Below are 21,259 nucleotides of genomic sequence, written 5' to 3' on the forward strand. Positions count from 1 at the left end.
TAACTCAACTTCACACTAATGGTAAAGGCTGATTTTCATCATGTGAAATTCATTTCATTTTCAGATCATGTTTACGTGAAGGAATCTGATCAATAAGAGAGATTCCACTGCATGGTGAGCTAATGTTAGGAGCTGTGAAGCATCTTTTTTTTTTTAAATGAATCATCTCAGGAGTTAATGAGGAAGATCTACATCAAGACCTGTTCTGGCACCGAGGTGGTGGGCCAAACTGGACGGCTGAGTCACTGGCTGTCTTCATACAGCTACTAAAGACCTACCTCTTCCTGAAGCACTTCAGTGTCTGTCCATTTCTTACTGTATTACCTTCCAACTGATGATATTCGAAGTCTGTGAATCAGTATTGATGTATTCATTAATAGAAACTTCTGGATAAGGACGTCTTCCAAATGCTGTAAAATGTAGAAATAAACAGCTGTATAGGAGTTCTGATAACATTTGGACTGTTGCAGTATCCCAATCCATGTCCTGCTCACTATATTGTAGACTCGCGAGTGTAGATATTTTATGAATCAGGGGTGGGCAAACTTTTTGGCTCAAGGTCCAAACTGAGTAGTAAAATTTGACAGATGGGCGAGGGCTAATATAAACATATTATTATAATATTACACTATTTAATAATAATAATAATAATAATAATAATAATAATAAATTTATTTATTTATTCATTTTATTTATTTATGTTAACAATATAATATATACATATATATATTTCTATAAGTTATATGTGAAGCCTCTGTTGATCTGACTGGTTGCTAGCGTGCTTAGTGCAAAGGTATTGTATTTATTCTTGCTATATAAGACACACTGCCTTTGACAGAACTTCAGTGAAAAAATATTTATCTGTCTCCTCCTTATTAAAAACTCGACACTCACACCGTCTACTTTACTTTACTTTAATAATACAGGACATGCTGAGCACAGGGGGCGTGGTTATCAGAGGGGAAGGGGCGGAGCTCTCTCTCAGTTCTCTGTAATGAAGGTGAAAGTGAAAATAGTTTTCGACTCAGAAACAGAGAAACTGCACCGTTACACTTCCTGCTGTATCGGACTGATAAAGGAGGAATATATGTGTGTGTAGACAGGAGACATTTTAAACACGGGGTTTAAACCTTAATGAGATAAATACCGAATATGAGCCGCTCTGAAATGTGGAAACGCTTCAGCTAAAGCAGCAGATGTGTTTATATGAGGAACAGAGAAGGTAAGAGGAGTTAGCATCATGCTAAAGGACATGCTAGTCTCCAACGAGTCAATAACCTGTTACAATAATCTTCATAAATGTAATTTCTTACCGTGTGTGTGTGTGTGTGTGTGTGTGTATGTGTGTGTGTGTATGTGTGTGTATGTGTGTGTGTGTGTGTGTGTGTGTGTGTGTGTGTATGTGTGTGTGTGTGTGTGTGTGTGTGTGTGTATGTGTGTGTGTGTGGTGTGTTTAGGATTTTATTAGTTTGAATCTACAGAAAGAGATAAAGATGGCGACTGCAAGCAGTAAGTTATGTTTCAAGGAATTAATTTATCAATATAATTTATTAAATTTATTTATTTAAATTATTTAAATGTATGTAATTTATTGTGTGTGTGTGTGTGTGTGTGTTTTCCTACACAGATGAGTTTAAACTCATTGGTCCCAGTCATAGAGAGCTGTATAATCGCTCTGCTGTCACTCTCTCATGTCGTCTGTCTCCTAAAATCAGTGCTGTTAACATGGAGATCCGGTGGTTTAAGGAGACAGACTGTGTTTGTGTTTATAAGAACAGAGAGGTGACAGAGGGGAGAGGTTACAGGGGCAGAGTGAGTCTGGACACTCAGGAGCTGGAGAGAGGAAACGTCTCCTTACAGCTGAGAGACTATACAGAGTCAGATGATGGAGATTACCTGTGTCAGGTCACTGATGGAGACAGAACACAGGAGATTACAGTACAGATGAGAGGTAAGTGTTCCTGATCTCCACACTGCATAAACTCCACATCATCATCTGTGCTTCTCATCTCAGTACATGAAACACACACTCAGTATTCAGTGTGAGGTTCAGTATACAGGCTGCTAATGTGGAGTGAAGTTTATTTGAGTTGAATAAACAGTAACTCTGGTTTTCACTCTGATACACACCTGCACAAGAGCTTAAAAGCAGCAGCTTGTACACATATGAAGTAAATAGGGATTCATTTATTTAACTTTATTGGCTCAATATCAGTTTAAACTGAAACAATTAGACATTTTTTACATAATAGAGGAAATTAAATTACACACTAAATGTCTTTAAATTGTTAGAGTCACTGCTAAATACAGCACTGAGAATCAAACAACACACATTTAGATTAAAGGTAGAGAAACACAACATAGTTTGGCTGATGATTGAGACTTTTGGTGTAAGTATATCTGGCTAGTGGCTAATGAGAGGTGTATAACAGTCCAGAGAACACAGATTAGCTAGTCATGTAGCCATCATCTCCTGCTAACATGCTGTGTACGTATTTCTCTACTTCTGTAAGTCTGTAAATTCATAGCTGAGACTAATATCAGGTTGTAGTGTTGGACCTTTTCCTCGCTCATTTCAAAACTTGCACAGTAAGGTACAAACCTGGAGAATACAAACTGCATTGTCCTTGGAACTGTGTTGAAGATGAAATGAGAAGCTGCTGCTCAAGTGAAGGACTCACACTACAGTGTAGACTCTCATCTTTCATTAGTCGTGTTTACACACAAAGATTTTTACCAGTCTGAATGAATTCAGCCAGACTGCAGATTCCTAATGAACTATTTCTGTGTCCTAAAATGGACTATTTTCATTTATGTACATGTTACATGTGATCCAAAGCTATCTTGGTGCTCGGAGCTCTAGGCTAGTGTTTCTGAATGATTACATTGTTTATCACCATATTATAAAATCAAAGTCAATCAGGGAAGAATCGATATCACATGAACCCACTCACAATTATTTTAAACAGATTAAAATCTCTAACATGAGCTGTGTTTTCTGTACAACATTTTATTACATGATTCAAACTCACATGTGCAGAACACACAAGCTGAATCCCATAAAGAAAATAATCACACCACTGACTGTCTATAAGGGTGGACATCATACCAGGGGTTTAAATGTGAAGCCAAAATGCCTCTGACGCCCTCTAGTGGCTGTCTGTAGTACAATTATTAACCCCTCCAGTTCCCATGTTATTGAATGGAACATGATCCAAACTTTCATTGAAGTTACAGCTCCACAGTCATTTTTATGAGCTCAGTTCAGCTTAATATCTCCTCCATATTTTTCCTACAATAAATGTGTTTTGTAAGAGTTATATGGTGATCATTAAAAGGGCAGGTTGATGAGGTTGACCAAGGCAGCTAACACTAACTCAAATTCATACTAATTTATTGAGTGTATGACTTTAGATAACACTAGCAGTAGCTTGGTAAGGTTAACCAGTCACTACTTTTTAAATGAACTGCACTGACAGAATGAGTGGAGAATAAGAGCACTTCTCCATTCAGATGTGTAACTTACTGCAGCTCTCAGAGTTCCAGGAAAATCCTGGAGAGCAGCAACTGTTTTTCCTCAAGAAATAGTTTGTGGAGTGTAAATGTTGCATGTTCACATTATTTATAATGATAAATTATAAAATTGTATCTGAACATCTTTGAAAGCACAGAGTGAAGATTGTTTATCAGCTGTTCTGACTGTAAATCATAAGTTTTTCTCATTGTATTTTATCTAACATTACATTTCTCTCTGTTGTTTTTCATGATCCCTCTCCCAGTGGTAAGTAAATAACTCGACTTCACACTAATGGTAAAGGCTGATATTTTATAAACTTATCACATATATTATATTTTAATCCAGGAATCAAACAGAAACATAAGAAGCATTTTCAGATCATGTTTACGTGAAGGAGTCTGATCAGTAAGTGAGATTCCACTTCCATCAGTCAGCTTCTTTCCCACAATGCACCTGTGTGTAACCTCACTGCAGTGCAATAATGTAGACAGAGACGTTTACCATGTCGAGTAAAAGACACAACAAACACACAGTATATAACACACACCACTGACAGACTCCTTCACAATCTTACACAGAACCAGAGATGTATAAAATATAAAATTTCCCAGGATTCCTCTGGATGAAATAGTTCATAAGGCATGACCTATAACTGTGTTCCTGAAATGAAGAGTAACATAACATTTACTGACACTTCACAATAAACAACAACAACAACAAAAACATTCATTGCAAAATAGTATTTTCCAATAAATCACAGGATATTTCTCTTCCTTAAGGGTAACTAGCGGTATAATAGCACAATGCTACATGATACAGATTTACTGTGTGTGATGACTGATTGTTGTCTAGTTTTCCTCTTTTTTATTAAGACACACATCAGCTGTGTTTTAACCAGAGTAACAGTTACTTTCACATTTTCACATGGAACAATTCACATTTGTAATCATGCATAAAATCTTCACACTGTTTTATTTACTTTCACAGCGGTCATGTGAGTATAAATCCCTTTTCTCTGCTAGTGATGTCTTGATGCTGCATGAATAATATATTTATTGTACAGATGAAATAGATTAGACTGTGCTGTGTGTTCAGAGTGCAATAGCACATAGATATATGAGCATCATGAGCATAGTGTAGTGAACACAACAGACTGTGATCTCTGGCAGAACATTCATCATGCTGTTGTCTAGTTTATCATTTAGTGTTGTACAGACACAGAAATCTGACCTACACACTGATACTGAGAGCTAAAAAGCTGAATGTTTTTGTTTGAATGTGATTTCATAGCAATAACTCTCTCTGAAAGTTCCTGAGACTGGCTAACATTACTGTAGTGTGTAGAACTACAGAGAGAGATGTGAGTTAGAGAGTCACACTGGATAATGCTGCATGAAAGAGATTATAACAGAATGGAAGCAAGTGATCTGGTCAATTTGTTTCTTACTGCATTCATACTGAAAGATCCTGAAGAGATTTTTCAATCAGCAGAAAGAGGAGAGAAACAATACAGTACAGGATAAAAACAGACTTTTAGGAACAGTTACAGAATGTTTATAGCTAATACTTTAGGATGAAATACAGAAATACTGAAAATTACAATGCATTTTTAATCATTTCTAATAGTACTTTACTTTTTTTTCCACATCCTCCACTAGATAAAGACTTCTGGGATCATCAGGTGAGTAAACTATTATAAAATATGATAAATTCATTAATGTCTTACTGATAATAGCAATATAAAAAAATCTTAAATCATGTTATTATTAGGCCAGTGCTCAGTGAGGGGTAAATGAGTTACCATGGTAACCGCTCCCAGTGATGGTTTATTATGGATAAATAAAAAAAATCACATTTGATTGTTCTAGAAACACAGTTGTTGATCTGTTTATCAGTTTGCTGTTATTACTGTTGTTGTTATTATATAATTATTATTACTAGAACTGTAAACAGTTTGTGGAATGAATAAATAAATGTAAGAAAAATGATGATCTTCACCACATTGAAGTCCATCTGCAAACTTTGTCTTAACTTCCATTTAAAGTGAAATAGAAAAGGTTTAACACGTGTTCAGTTTAACTTGATGATCGGTGCAGACATCCTACAACAGGAACAAAATAAATTTACATTAAAACTCTTTTTTCTTAAAATCTTTGAGGCAACATTAATGGCAACCCAAAAGAAACTGTAAACAAAACAAGCTGTCCATCCTTTTTGGAGAAAAAAAAACAATATTATATATTTCTCACAGTTTCTGTGAATTCTGTTGTGTGATTTGATCAGAGCTGACTGACGATCATGAAAATATAAAAGTCAGCTAATGAACATAAAAATAATGTTAAACACAATCAGATGTAAATGTCTGGATCAGTTGATTTTGATGCATAAGAACATGACTTTATTGTGATATTGTGTGACGTCACCACAACAGAAATGAACCCAAACATCTTGATTCTCCTGGAGAGGATTTTTTCTCCCTCCTGTAAGGTTCAGTTTACTGTTTAGTGATTGTGTTCTTCAGCTGCATTCAAACTCAGTGTGTTACTGAATACAATATCAGTTTAAATCAGCCTCAATCACCTCAGTGTGTACTGTTATATCACACACACACACACACACACACACACAGTGATCTGAACAGAGAAACACTTCATGTTTATTTAACACTTTATTTACATACAGTATGGAGTCATGTATAAAACCTTCACACTGTTTTATTCACTTCCACAGAGTGACAGAGAATGGACAGAAGATGAGAGAAAGAAAATGGAGGAATCTGTTCTACTGACTGGTGAGTATGGAAGGAGATACAAAAGTAAACACTCCTGTTCATTTTTACAGTCTGAAGTGTTCAATAATGAGATCTCCAGTAAGAATGTAGTCTGAAATTCACAGCTTGTCACATTCTCCATTCAAGATAGAATTTACACTTTGAAAAAATTTATCACAGTGATAAGAATTCACACTGCATCATTGTTTTTGTATTTATTTGTAGGTTTATGTGTTTACTGTAAATAATCTGAATATTTCTGGGTGGAAATCACACAGAAACTTTCAATAAATACAATCAATTAAAAATAAAAATTTTGTTTTTGTTAATAAATTTAGTCCTATAGCAAGACCTTTAACCCTAAACCTGTTCAGCTGTAATCTCTAATGTTACAGTGGAGACACAGATAGTAAAAGGAAATGTCTGTGGCTGTCAGTCATGAGAAAAAGAAAGTACTCCCTCTTCAGTTCTGTGGTTTTATTTATCATTACCTAAATAACAGTCATGTGGTCCTCACCAACTTCAACAAACAAATAACCAGGTGACAACAACAACAACAACAAAATAAAGCTTTTAATATGAAGTATTTTTCCCCAAACCAACAATCAGAAGCCAGGTGGGAAAAAATAATCGCACTTCCTACTTCTAGAGTAATTAAGACAGTAATTAGCAGCCTGGTGTTACTAATGAAATGTCTGAGATCTTCAAGATCTTCAAGATCTTCAATCAACTTTATAAAAGCAGAACTTGTGCCAGTTTGGTGAAAAAGGAAAGGACATCAGCCATGACCTCATTCAGTCCAAGATCAGACCATTTAATGCTCAAAGATATAAAAAGAAGTCCAGAGCTGCATCATGTGACCTACAGGCTTCTGTAAAAGTTTATCTTCATGACAGAAAAAAACATGAAAAATTCGGAACAATAATTTTTTGGTCTAAAGACTTCAAGGTGAAGAAGTTTAGTCATAATGTACAGTGTCATGTTTATCGATCATCAAACCCAGCATTTCAACACAATCGCCTCATACATCTCACCTTAAGATGCTGTGACAGGAAACATTTGTCTGACTACTTTTTGATTGCTAAGTAAAAGTTTATCTCATCTATCTTACTGCTTGTTTCCTCATTTCCTGAATCCAAACAGTAATAATCAGATTTTTCACTGTTTACATGAAGTTAATATATAAATTATGTATATTATAAATTCCTTCACTGTATAATCCAAAAGTAAATTAATATTAGCATTTTAAAATCACGTTAGCTATGAATGTCCACAAATATCCCGACCATGCCATACTGATACTAAACAATGAGTTCCTTATGATGAATCTTAAAACCTGATGTCACTGGGATTTTCCACTGGGATTTATTTAAATGGTGAAAAGTTCCTTCTCCTCCTCTTATCTAGTAGGTGATCCATGGCTGTGTTGTGTTATTTCTGAAGTTTTCTCAGATTTATTTAGGGGCAATAAATTGATTGTAATTGTTGAGGAGTCAGAGCTGGCTTTTTTTTTTTTTCAAATTATTAAAACATACATTTCCATTGGTTTATATGAAAAAACCATTTGATGTCCATTCCAGTGGACTCAGGGTCTGAAGAGGTTGAGAGATCTGTGCATAAACACATGACCTCAAATATCAATGAACTGAAGCAATTTCTCCAGAATGATGAACATTTACTTCAGGTTATTGCTGCTACAGGTGCTTCATGTTACTGAATTATAGGATGAACAATTTTCCCACCTGAATGTTAGTTTACTTTTTTGGAAAAAATATTTCATATTAAAGTTTTTGTGTCACATCAGGTTATTTTTTGTCAGTGGAATTTGGTCAGGAACACACAATTGTTATTTAGGCATTGATAAATAAAAACATAAAATTAAAAGATGTGTGCTTTCATTTTTCCATGACTGTTAATCATGAATGTAATATATTTTTTCTCATCTGAATGAATATCACTGTAAAGGCCTCACAATATGAAATATAAGAAGCAGTTTATATTGTTTTTTCATGTTTTCTGAAAACAGTGTTCTGTTTACACTTTATTTTAATCACTATCAATTATTTTAGAACATTCAACTGATGAAATTAAAGAGAAGTTCAGAAAGTTAGAAGAAACTGAAAAAGAGCTAAAAGACACTAAACTGGAACTGGACAGAATTTCTAAATCACTGGAACATAAAGACCAGCCGCTAGAGGATTGTAAAAGACAACTAGAGAATAAAGATACAGAACTGAGAAACAGAGAGAAAAACATGGAGGAGAAGGACACAGTACTCCAAGATACAAATACAAAACTAGAGAAGACGACTGAAGAGCTACAGGAGAGAGAAAGAGCTCTACAGGAGAGAGAAAGAGCTCTACAGGAGAGAGAAAGAGCTCTACAGGAGAGAGAAAGAGTTCTACAGGAGAGAGAAAGAGCTCTACAGGAGAGAGATCTACAACTGAAACTGAAAGACACACAGATACCTAAGGCACAAATACAAGTGAAGGAAATGGAGAACAGACTTGTGGAGAAAGAAAAAGAAATAAATAAGAAAAATGAAGAGCTGAAGATTCTCAAAGAAATTTTAGAGACTAATGAGAAGACTCTTTCTGAGAGAGATGCAGTGTTAATGGAAACAAATAAACAACTTAAAAATGCCACTGAACAGATGAAGGAGAAAATCTCAGAACTGGAGAATCTGAACAAACTGCTGAGGGAGAAAGAAACACAGCTGAAGAACACAGATAAAGAACTGGAAACCAGTACAAATCAACTGGAGACACTGGGACAGGAGCTGCAGGACAAGCAGAGACAACTACACGAGATGATGATCGTAGTGGAGCAACAGAAAACTGAGTTAACCGAAAAAAACATAGAGCTTGAAGAGAAAGAGAGTCTTCTAACTGAGAGAGAGACACAGCTAATGGAAAGAGACAAACAGCTTCAGGAGAAAGACAGACTTCTGGAGGAGAAAACAAAGCAGCTGCAGGAACAAACAGATCCAGAATCATCAGCCCCCATCAGGAGAAGACACAGCAAGGAAGGGTTACCTCCAAGAAGTGAGTAATTTATCAAATTATACAATTATAAGATGCTTCTCAGAAGGTCAGTGTTTCCAAATGGTAAATATTCACTTAATAAATTATCACATAAAATATACTGTAATGATCCTTAATAGTGGAACTCTTCAGATATTATAAGGAAGTGTAATTTAAACAGTGACAGGGGTTAGTTATAGTGTATAAGACGTAACTTTCATGATCTGTCTAACTTTACCTTCTGAAGAATGTCTTTCTCATTCTGACTGCTTCTGATATTTCCTAGTGAGTGGAGAGACTCAGGACTCAGCACCAATCAGGAGAAGAAACAGTATGGAGGGAAAACATCCAACATGTAAGTGATTAATGATTGTTGTATGTTTAGTGTGTAACTCAACAGGAGTTTGAGAGTAAAAGAGATGAGTATAAAGAGAGACAGCAAACAGATTTAGGCACTTAAATTTATATTTTAATTACAGTCAAAATATCAATATTGTAAAGCTATGGACAAAAAGAAATAATGAAACAATATCTAACAGGTTAAAATGAAAAATCTGCTAAATTTATCGTGATTCTGATCAGTGTGACAGAAACACATTTCCCCTATCGTGAGTTTGCCGTTGTTGTTGGAGAAGGATGGATGGCATTACTCTTTCCTCCATCAATCACAGTAACGCTAACATGATGAGGAATTTGAATATGAGTTACATAAATGCAGTAGGACTCCATACTCCATAGAACAGCATAATCACCATAATGCAGTAAGTGATTCTGTATTAAATGATTCATTCTTGTTCATTTTCAGTGGGTGGAGAATCGTCTAGTCCTCATTCTCCAGTGTCGGTTCCTGTAGCAGAACTGAGGCTGGTGCTGCTGGGGAGGACAGGATCTGGAAAGAGTGCAACAGGAAACACCATCCTGGGCAGAGAGGAGAAGAACCAGGCTGCTACATCTACAGCTACATCTACAGTCACCCAGCAGAGTGAGAGCACACAGGGGGAGGTGACTGGGAGGAAGGTGACTGTGGTGGACACTCCTGACTGGTTCTGTCCTGAACTCTCTCTGGAGAAGCTGAGACAGGACGTGGGACTCTGTGTCCATCTGTCTGCTCCAGGACCCCACGCCTTCCTCCTGGTCATACCTGTAAAGCAGCCTACAGGAGAGGAGAGAGAGATGCTGGAGAAAATGGAGGAGATCTTTGGAGAGAGATGTTGGAGAAACACCATGATCATATTCAGTGTTACTGATGAACTTCAGAAGAAGAACATTGAGGGGTTCATCCAATCAGGAGTCCAGAGACTTGTAGAGAAATGTGGGAACAGGTTTCACTGTCTCAACATTAAGGAGAGTGGAGATGGTTCTCAGGTCTCAGAACTGCTGGAGAAGATAGAGAAGATGGTGGAAGGAAACAGAGAGAAATTCTACAGCAGTGACATCTACCTGGAAACAGAATCTCAGATTAGAGCCATGGAGACAAAGATCCTGAAGAAAAGAGAAGAGAAAAGAAAGAGAGAGGAGATGGACATGAAAGAAACAATAAAGAAGGAGGTGCAGGACTCTCTGAGAAAGATAGAGGGAGTGATCCAGAAGCATGAAGGAGACATCAGACAACTTGATGACCGAACAACTGAACTGGAGAGAAAGATGAAAGAAGAGAAGGATGAAGAGAAAAAGAAAGAATTTGAGAAGGAGCTGAAACAAGAGGTAGAGCGAAGGACAGAAATGGAAGAAAAGGTGAAGAAACTAAAAGAAAAGAGAGAGAGGGAGAGAAGAGAGTTGGAGGAGAGACACAAACAGGAGATGGAGGAGATCAGGGAGGTGTATGAAGGAGAGGCCATGATGGAGGCAGAGAGAAAGCTCATGAAACTCATCCTGCCTGAACTCCAGAGAAATATTTTGTCCTCAAAAACAAAGATGCAGGAAGATTTCAGCAGACAGATGGAGGAGAAGAACAGAGAGCTGGAGATTCTTAAACAGAAACTTTCAGATCTCAGAATATCTCAGACTGAGAGAAGAAGTCTATCAGACAACAGTGATGAGTTTAACGTATCAGAACCAGCAGCAGGTTTAAGCTGAGTTTACACTGCATGTATGACTTTGGGCTCAGTTTTGCTGTTGCAGGGAAAAATCACACATCGGGACAGAATTCTTTTATCATGACTTGAGATCAGTGTTCTTATATTTCATAACATGACATGATCACTAGAGGATGATTTTGTAAAAAAAAAAAAAAAGACAGTCGTAATTTTCTCTTAAAATGTCAGTGTGAGTGCTGCTATGATACTCATCTACAACTCACCAACAGGAGGAGGCTTTCAGATTCTACCAAATGTGACATGCAAACTGGTACTGTAATAGCAGAACTTTTTTTTAAAAGCAACGGCACAATGAAAACATTTTTAGTGTATAGATAACGATAAACTGATGAGCTTTTGTGTAAAGAGAATTTTATAACACTAAAATAAAGATAAAGATGTTCCTTATGTTTTCCACCTCATGGAATGTCTTGAGTTCAGAAGGTTTCTCTGTGAGGTGACTACATTATTTTCTATTTATTTGCTTCAAGACTGAGAAGGAGACAGACTGATGGAGGAACCACATCTATAGCTTTCATAAGTAATAACAGAAAATAAATTGTTTCTCAGATGTTCCTCAGCATTACATGTTAAACTAAATGGGAAAAGTAAGATGTGTCATTCTCAATAAACACTAACAGGTGGGAACAGTAACCTGATCCTTAATAGTTTTCCTCTAACTGCACACCCCCAAGTGTTTTATTCCATAATGGTGTTAGTTAGGGGAGACTATAATGATATAAACACAGGACGTAATCAGGTAGTGACACTTTTCTAGTGTTTTTAATGAAAGTTCTATGGAATGTTCTGTATTTGTAAATACAGAATAATTGTAATAAATCCCTCCACCAGTAGAGGTCAGAACAAGTCTCTTGTTTTGTTTTGTTTTTTCATTTTTTATTATGGATGGCAGATGAGATCTTTATTTCTATCAGTACAGATCCATGCAGTAGGTGTAGTCACTGAAACACTCTTCTTCCTGTTCAGCTCATCCTCTCTCTGTTATTGCTGCTCCACCCTGCTGCTCTCTATTAGGATCCATCCGCTGCTCCATCACACCACACTGAGAATTAATTACACACATCATGTTCAGTTCAGAACCTGGAAACATTTGTGTCTAATGAATTGAGGTATGATCAGATAAACACTGTAACTTAAAAAGCAAGAATATCATTAACATGAACCTACAATCTACTAGAATTAAATCCTGACAACACTGACTCTAGACTGACCTGCAGCAGTGATGCACACACACACAGGAGATCTGGATGGTAAGGAAGGATCTCTACTGGACCCCACACTGCACCAACACTGCCCTAACACACACCAACACACATTAACACTGCCCTAACACACACCAACACACATAAACACACACCAACACACATAAACACACACCAACACACATTAACACTGCCCTAACACACACCAACACACATTAACACACATTAACACTGCCCTAACACACACCAACACACATTAACACTGCACTAACACACACCAACACACATTAACACACATTAACACTGCCCTAACACACACCAACACACATTAACACTGCACTAACACACATTAACACACACCAACACACATTAACACTGCCCTAACACACACCAACACACATTAACACACACCAACACACATTAACACTGCCCTAACACACACCAACACACATTAACACTGCACTAACACACACCAACACACATTAACACTGCACTAACACACACCAACACACATTAACACTGCACTAACACACACCAACACACATTAACACTGCCCTAACACACACCAACACACATTAACACTGCCCTAACACACACCAACACACATTAACACTGCACTAACACACACCAACACACATTAACACTGCCCTAACACACACCAACACACATTAACACACACCAACACACATTAACACTGCCCTAACACACACCAACACACATTAACACTGCACTAACACACACCAACACACATTAACACTGCCCTAACACACACCAACACACATTAACACACACCAACACACATTAACACTGCCCTAACACACACCAACACACATTAACACACACCAACACACATTAACACTGCCCTAACACACAACAACACACATTAACACACAGCAACACACATTAACTGTCCTAACACACACCAACACACATTAACACACACCAACACACATTAACACTGCCCTAACACACACCAACACACATTAACACACATTAACACACATTAACACTGCCCTAACACACATTAACACACACCAACACACATTAACACTGCCCTAACACACACCAACATAAACCAACACACATTAACACTGCCCTAACACACACCAACACATATTAACACTGCCCTAACACACACCAACACACATTAACACACAACAACACACATTAACACTGCACTAACACACACCAACACATATTAACACTGCCCTAACACACACCAACACACATTAACACTGCCCTAACACACACCAACACACATTAACACACACCAACACACATTAACACTGCCCTAACACACACCAACACACATTAACACAAAGCAACACACATTAACTGTCCTAACACACACCAACACACATTAACACTGCCCTAACACACACCAACACACATTAACACTGCCCTAACACACATTAACACACACCAACACACATTAACACTGCCCTAACACACACCAACACACATTAACACACATTAACACACATTAACACTGTCCTAACACACATTAACACACACCAACACACATTAACACTGCCCTAACACACACCAACATAAACCAAAACACATTAACACTGCCCTAACAAACAACAACACACATTAACACTGCACTAACAGACACCAACACACATTAACACTGCCCTAACACACATTAACACTGCACTAACACACCAACACACATTAACACTGCACTAACACACACCAACACACATTAACACTGCACTAACACACACCAACACACATTAACACTGCCCTTACACACATTAACACTGCACTAACACACACCAACACACATTAACACTGCACTAACACACACCAACACACATTAACACTGCACTAACACAGACCAACACACATTAACACTGCCCTAACATACACACCAAGACACATAAACACTGTCCTAACACACACCAAGACACATTAACACACACCAACAGACATAAACACTGTCCTAACACACAACAACACACATTAACACACACCAACACACATAAACACTGTCCTAACACACACCAACACACATTAACACACACCAACACACACCAACACACATTAACACACACCAACACACATAAACACTGCCCTAACACACACCAACACACATTAACACACACCAACACACATTAACACTGCCCTAACACACACCAACACACACAAACACTGTCCTAACACACACCAACACACATTAACACACACCAACACACATTAACACTGCCCTAACACACACCAACACACATTAACACACAGCAACACACATAAACACTGTCCTAACACACACCAACACACATTAACACACACCAACACACATTAACACTGCCCTAACACACACCAACACACATTGACACACAGCAACACACATTAACACCGCCCTAACACACACCAACACACATTAACACTGCACTAACACACACCAACACACATAAACAATGTCCTAACACACACCAACACACAGTAACACACAACAACAGACAACCACTGTCCTAACACACACCAACACACAGTAACACACAACAACAGACATAACCACTGTCCTAACACACACCAACAAACATTAACACACACCAACACACATAAACACTGCCCTAACACACACCAACACACATTAACACACACCAACACACATAAACACTGTCCTAACACACACCAACACACATTAACACACACCAACACACATTAACACTGCCCTAACACACACCAACACACATTAACACACAGCAACACACATAAACACTGTCCTAACACACACCAACACACATTAACACACACCAACACACATTAACACTGCCCTAAAACACACCAACACACATTAACACTGCCCTAACACACATTAACACACACCAACACACATTAACACACACCAACACACATTAACACACACCAACACACATTAACACTGCCCTAACACACAACAACACACATTAACACACACCAACACACATTAACACTGCCCTAACACACACCAACACAAACCAACACACATTAACACTGCCCTAACACACACCAACACACATTAACACTGCACTAACACACACCAACACACATTAACACTGCCTTAACACACATTAACACTGCACTAACACACACCAACACACATTAACACTGCACTAACACACACCAACACACATTAATATTGCCCTAACACACACCAACACACATTAATACTGCCCTAACACACACCAACACACATTAACACTGCCCTAACACACACACCAACACACATTAACACAGCCCTAACACACACACCAACAGACATTAACACTGCCCTAACACACACCAACACACATTAACACTGCACTAACACACACCAACAAACATTAACACTGGACTAACACACACCAACACACATTAACACTGCCCTAACACACACACCAACAGACATTAACACTGCATTAACACACACCAACACACATTAACACTGCCCTAACACACATTAACACTGCACTAACACACCAACACACATTAACACTGCACTAACACACACCAACACACATTAACACTGCACTAACACACACCAACACACATTAACACTGCACTAACACACACCAACACACATTAACACACACCAACACACACCAACCCACGTTAACACTGCCCTAACACACACCAACCCACATTAACACTGCACTAACACACACCAACACACATTAACACTGCACTAACACACACCAACACACATTAACACTGCACTAACACACACACCATCAGACATTAACACTAGACTAACACACACACCAACACACATTAACACTGCCCTAACACACACCAACACACTAACACACAGCAACACACATAAACACTGTCCTAACACACACCAACACACATTAACACACACCAACACACATTAACACTGCCCTAACACACACCAACACACATTAACACACAGCAACCCACATTAACACTGCCCTAACACACACCAACACACATTAACACTGCACTAACACACACCAAGACACATTAACACTGCACTAACACACATCAACCCACATTAACACTGCACTAACACACACCAACACACATTAACACTGCACTAACACACACCAACCCACATTAACACTGCACTAAAACACACCAACACACATTAACACTCCACTAACACACACCAACCCACATTAACACTGCACTAAAACACACCAACACACATTAACACTGCACTAACACACACACAACAACACACATTAACACTGCCCTATCACACACCAACACACATTAACACTGCACTAACACACACCAACACACATTAACACTGCCCTAACATACACACCAAGACACATAAACACTGTCCTAACACACACATTAACACACATTAACACACACCAACACACATAAAAACTGTCCTAACACACACCAACACACATTAACACACACCAACACACATAAACACTGCCCTAACACACACCAACACACATTAACACACACCAACACACATTAACACTGCCCAAACACACACCAACACACATTAACACACAGCAACACACAAACACTGCCCTAACACACACCAACACACATTAACACACACCAACACACATTAACACTGCCCTAACACACACCAACACACATTAACACTGCCCTAACACACACCAACACACATTAACACACACCAACACACATTAACACACACCAACACACATTAACACTGCCCTAACACACACCAACACACATTAACACTGCCCTAACACACACCAACACACATTAACACTGCCCTAACACACATTAACACACACCAACACACATTAACACTGCCCTAACACACAACAACACACATTAACACACACCAACACACATTAACACTGCCCTAACACACACCAACACAAACCAACACACATTAACACTGCCCTAACACACACCAACACACATTAAAACTGCACTAACACACACCAACACACATTAACACTGCCCTAACACACATTAACACTGCACTAACACACACCAACACACATTAACACTACAATAACACACACCAACACACATTAATACTGCCCTAACACACACCAACACACATTAATACTGCCCTAACACACACCAACACACATTAACACTGCCCTAACACACACACCAACACACATTAACACTGCCCTAACACACACACCAACAGACATTAACACTGCACTAACACACACCAACACACATTAACACTGCACTAACACACACCAACAAACATTAACACTGGACTAACACACACCAACACACATTAACACTGCCCTAACACACACACCAACAGACATTAACACTGCACTAACACACACCAACACACTAACACTGCACTAACACACACCAACAAACATTAACACTGCCCTAACACACACCAACACACATAAACACTGCCCTAACACACACCAACAAACATTAACACTGCCCTAACACACACCAACACACATTAACACTGCCCTAACACACACACCAACAGACATTAACACTGCACTAACACACACCAACACACATTAACACTGCACTAACACACACCAACATGCATTAACACTGCACTAACACACATCAACCCACATTAACACTGCACTAACACACACCAACACACATTAACACTGCACTAACACACACAAACACACATTAACACTGCACTAACACACACCAACCCACATTAACACTGCACTAAAACACACCAACACACATTAACACTCCACTAACACACAACAACACACATTAACACTGCCCTATCACACACCAACACACATTAACACTGCACTAACACACACACCAACACAGATTAACACTGCACTAACACACACACCAACACACATCAACACATATTAACACTGCACTAACACACACCAACACGCATTAACACTGCACTAACACACACCAACACACATTAACACTGCCCTAACACACACCCCAACAGACATTAACACTGCACTAACACACATCAACCCACATTAACACTGCACTAACACACACCAACACACATTAACACTGCACTGACACATCAACCCACATTAACACTGCACTAACACACACCAACACACATTAACACTGCACTAACACACACCAACACACATTAACACTGCACTAACACACACACCAACACACATTAACACTGCCCTAACACACACCAACACACATTAACACTGCCCTAACACACACAACAACAGACATTAACACTGCCCTAACACACACACCAACACATTAACACTGCCCTAACACACACACCAACACATTAACACTGCCCTAACACACACACCAACAGACATTAACACTGCCCTAACACACACCAACACACATTAACACTGCACTAACACACACCAACAAACATTAACACTGGACTAACACACACCAACACACATTAACACTGCCCTAACACACACACCAACAGACATTAACACTGCACTAACACACACCAACACACATTAACACTGCACTAACACACACCAACAAACATTAACACTGCACTAACACACACCAACACACATTAACACTGCCCTAACACACACACCAACAGACATTAACACTGCACTAACACACACCAACACACATTAACACTGCACTAACACACACCAACAGACATTAACACTGCAATAACACACACCAACATGCATTAACACTGCACTAACACACACCAACACACATTAACACTGCCCTAACACACACACCAACAGACATTAACACTGCACTAACACACACCAAGACACATTAACACTGCACTAACACACATCAACCCACATTAACACTGCACTAACACACACCAACACACATTAACACTGCACTAACACACACCAACACACATTAACACTGCCCTAACACACACACCAACAGACATTAACACTGCACTAACACACACCAACACACATTAACACTGCACTAACACACACCAACAGACATTAACACTGCAATAACACACACCAACATGCATTAACACTGTACTAACACACACACCAACACACATTAACACTGCACTAACACACACCAACACACATTAACAGTGATGTAACACACACCAAGACACATTAACACTGCACTAACACACATCAACCCACATTAACACTGCACTAACACACACCAACACACATTAACACTGCACTAACACACACCAACCCCCATTAACACTGCACTAAAACACACCAACACACTAACACTCCACTTACACACACCAACACACATTAACACTGCACTAACACAGACCAACACACATTAACACTGCCCTAACATACACACCAACACACATAAACACTGTCCTAACAGACACCAACACACATTAACACACACCAACACACAAACACTGTCCTAACACACACCAACACACATTAACACACACCAACACAGATTAACACTGCACTAACACACACACCAACACACATCAACACATATTAACACTGCACTAACACACACCAACACGCATTAACACTGCACTAACACACACCAACACACATTAACACTGCCCTAACAAACACCCCAACAGACATTAACACTGCACTAACACACATCAACCCACATTAACACTGCACTAACACACACCAACACACATTAACACTGCACTGACACATCAACCCACATTAACACTGCACTAACACACACCAACACACATTAACACTGCACTAACACACACCAACACACATTAACACTGCACTAACACACACCAACACACATTAACACACACCAACACACACCAACACACATTAACACTGCACTAACACACACCAACCCACATTAACACTGCACTAAAACACACCAACACACATTAACACTCCACTAACACACACCAACCCACATTAACACTGCACTAAAACACACCAACACACATTAACACTGCACTAACACACACACAACAACACACATTAACACTGCCCTATCACACACCAACACACATTAACACTGCACTAACACACACACCAACACAGATTAACACTGCACTAACACACACACCAACACACATCAACACATATTAACACTGCACTAACACACACCAACACGCATTAACACTGCACTAACACACACCAACACACATTAACACTGCCCTAACAAACACCCCAACAGACATTAACACTGCACTAACACACATCAACCCACATTAACACTGCACTAACACACACCAACACACATTAACACTGCACTGACACATCAACCCACATTAACACTGCACTAACACATACCAACACACATTAACACTGCACTAACACACACCAACACACATTAACACTGCACTAACACACACCAACACACATTAACACACACCAACACACACCAACCCACATTAACACTGCACTAACACACACCAACCCACATTAACACTGCACTAACACACACCAACACACATTAACACTGCACTAACACACACCAACACACATTAACACTGCACTAACACACACACCAACAGACATTAACACTGCACTAACACACACACCAACACACATTAACACTGCCCTAACACACACCAACACACTAACACACAGCAACACACAAACACTGTCCTAACACACACCAACACACATTAACACACAGCAACCCACATTAACACTGCCCTAACACACACCAACACACATTAACACTGCACTAACACACACCAAGACACATTAACACTGCACTAACACACATCAACCCACATTAACACTGCACTAACACACACCAACACACATTAACACTGCACTAACACACACCAACCCACATTAACACTGCACTAAAACACACCAACACACATTAACACTCCA

At 38.9% G+C, this 21,259-nt stretch overlaps 1 protein-coding gene across 2 annotated transcripts in view; it reads left to right on the forward strand.

Moving 5' to 3' along the window:
* The first annotated feature begins 972 nt into the window (after positions 1 to 972).
* LOC131348229 (trichohyalin-like) overlaps positions 973 to 21,259 on the forward strand; it is a 58,713-nt gene continuing 38,426 nt past the window's right edge. Inside the window, exons 1-6 of one of the 2 annotated variants that reach the window (XM_058382985.1) lie at positions 973 to 1,222; positions 1,458 to 1,509; positions 1,628 to 1,951; positions 3,780 to 5,198; positions 6,248 to 6,308; positions 8,357 to 8,688. In XM_058382985.1, coding sequence (XP_058238968.1) covers positions 5,091 to 5,198; positions 6,248 to 6,308; positions 8,357 to 8,688 — 501 coding nt within the window. In that variant the 5' untranslated portion in view covers positions 973 to 1,222; positions 1,458 to 1,509; positions 1,628 to 1,951; positions 3,780 to 5,090. Of the gene's footprint in view, positions 1,223 to 1,457; positions 1,510 to 1,627; positions 1,952 to 3,779; positions 5,199 to 6,247; positions 6,309 to 8,356; positions 8,710 to 21,259 lie in introns of both variants that reach the window. The other variant, XM_058382983.1, reaches the window with a different exon arrangement.

This window comes from Hemibagrus wyckioides, linkage group LG28 (assembly GCF_019097595.1).
Source record: "Hemibagrus wyckioides isolate EC202008001 linkage group LG28, SWU_Hwy_1.0, whole genome shotgun sequence".
Classification (NCBI taxonomy): Eukaryota; Metazoa; Chordata; class Actinopteri; order Siluriformes; family Bagridae; genus Hemibagrus; species Hemibagrus wyckioides.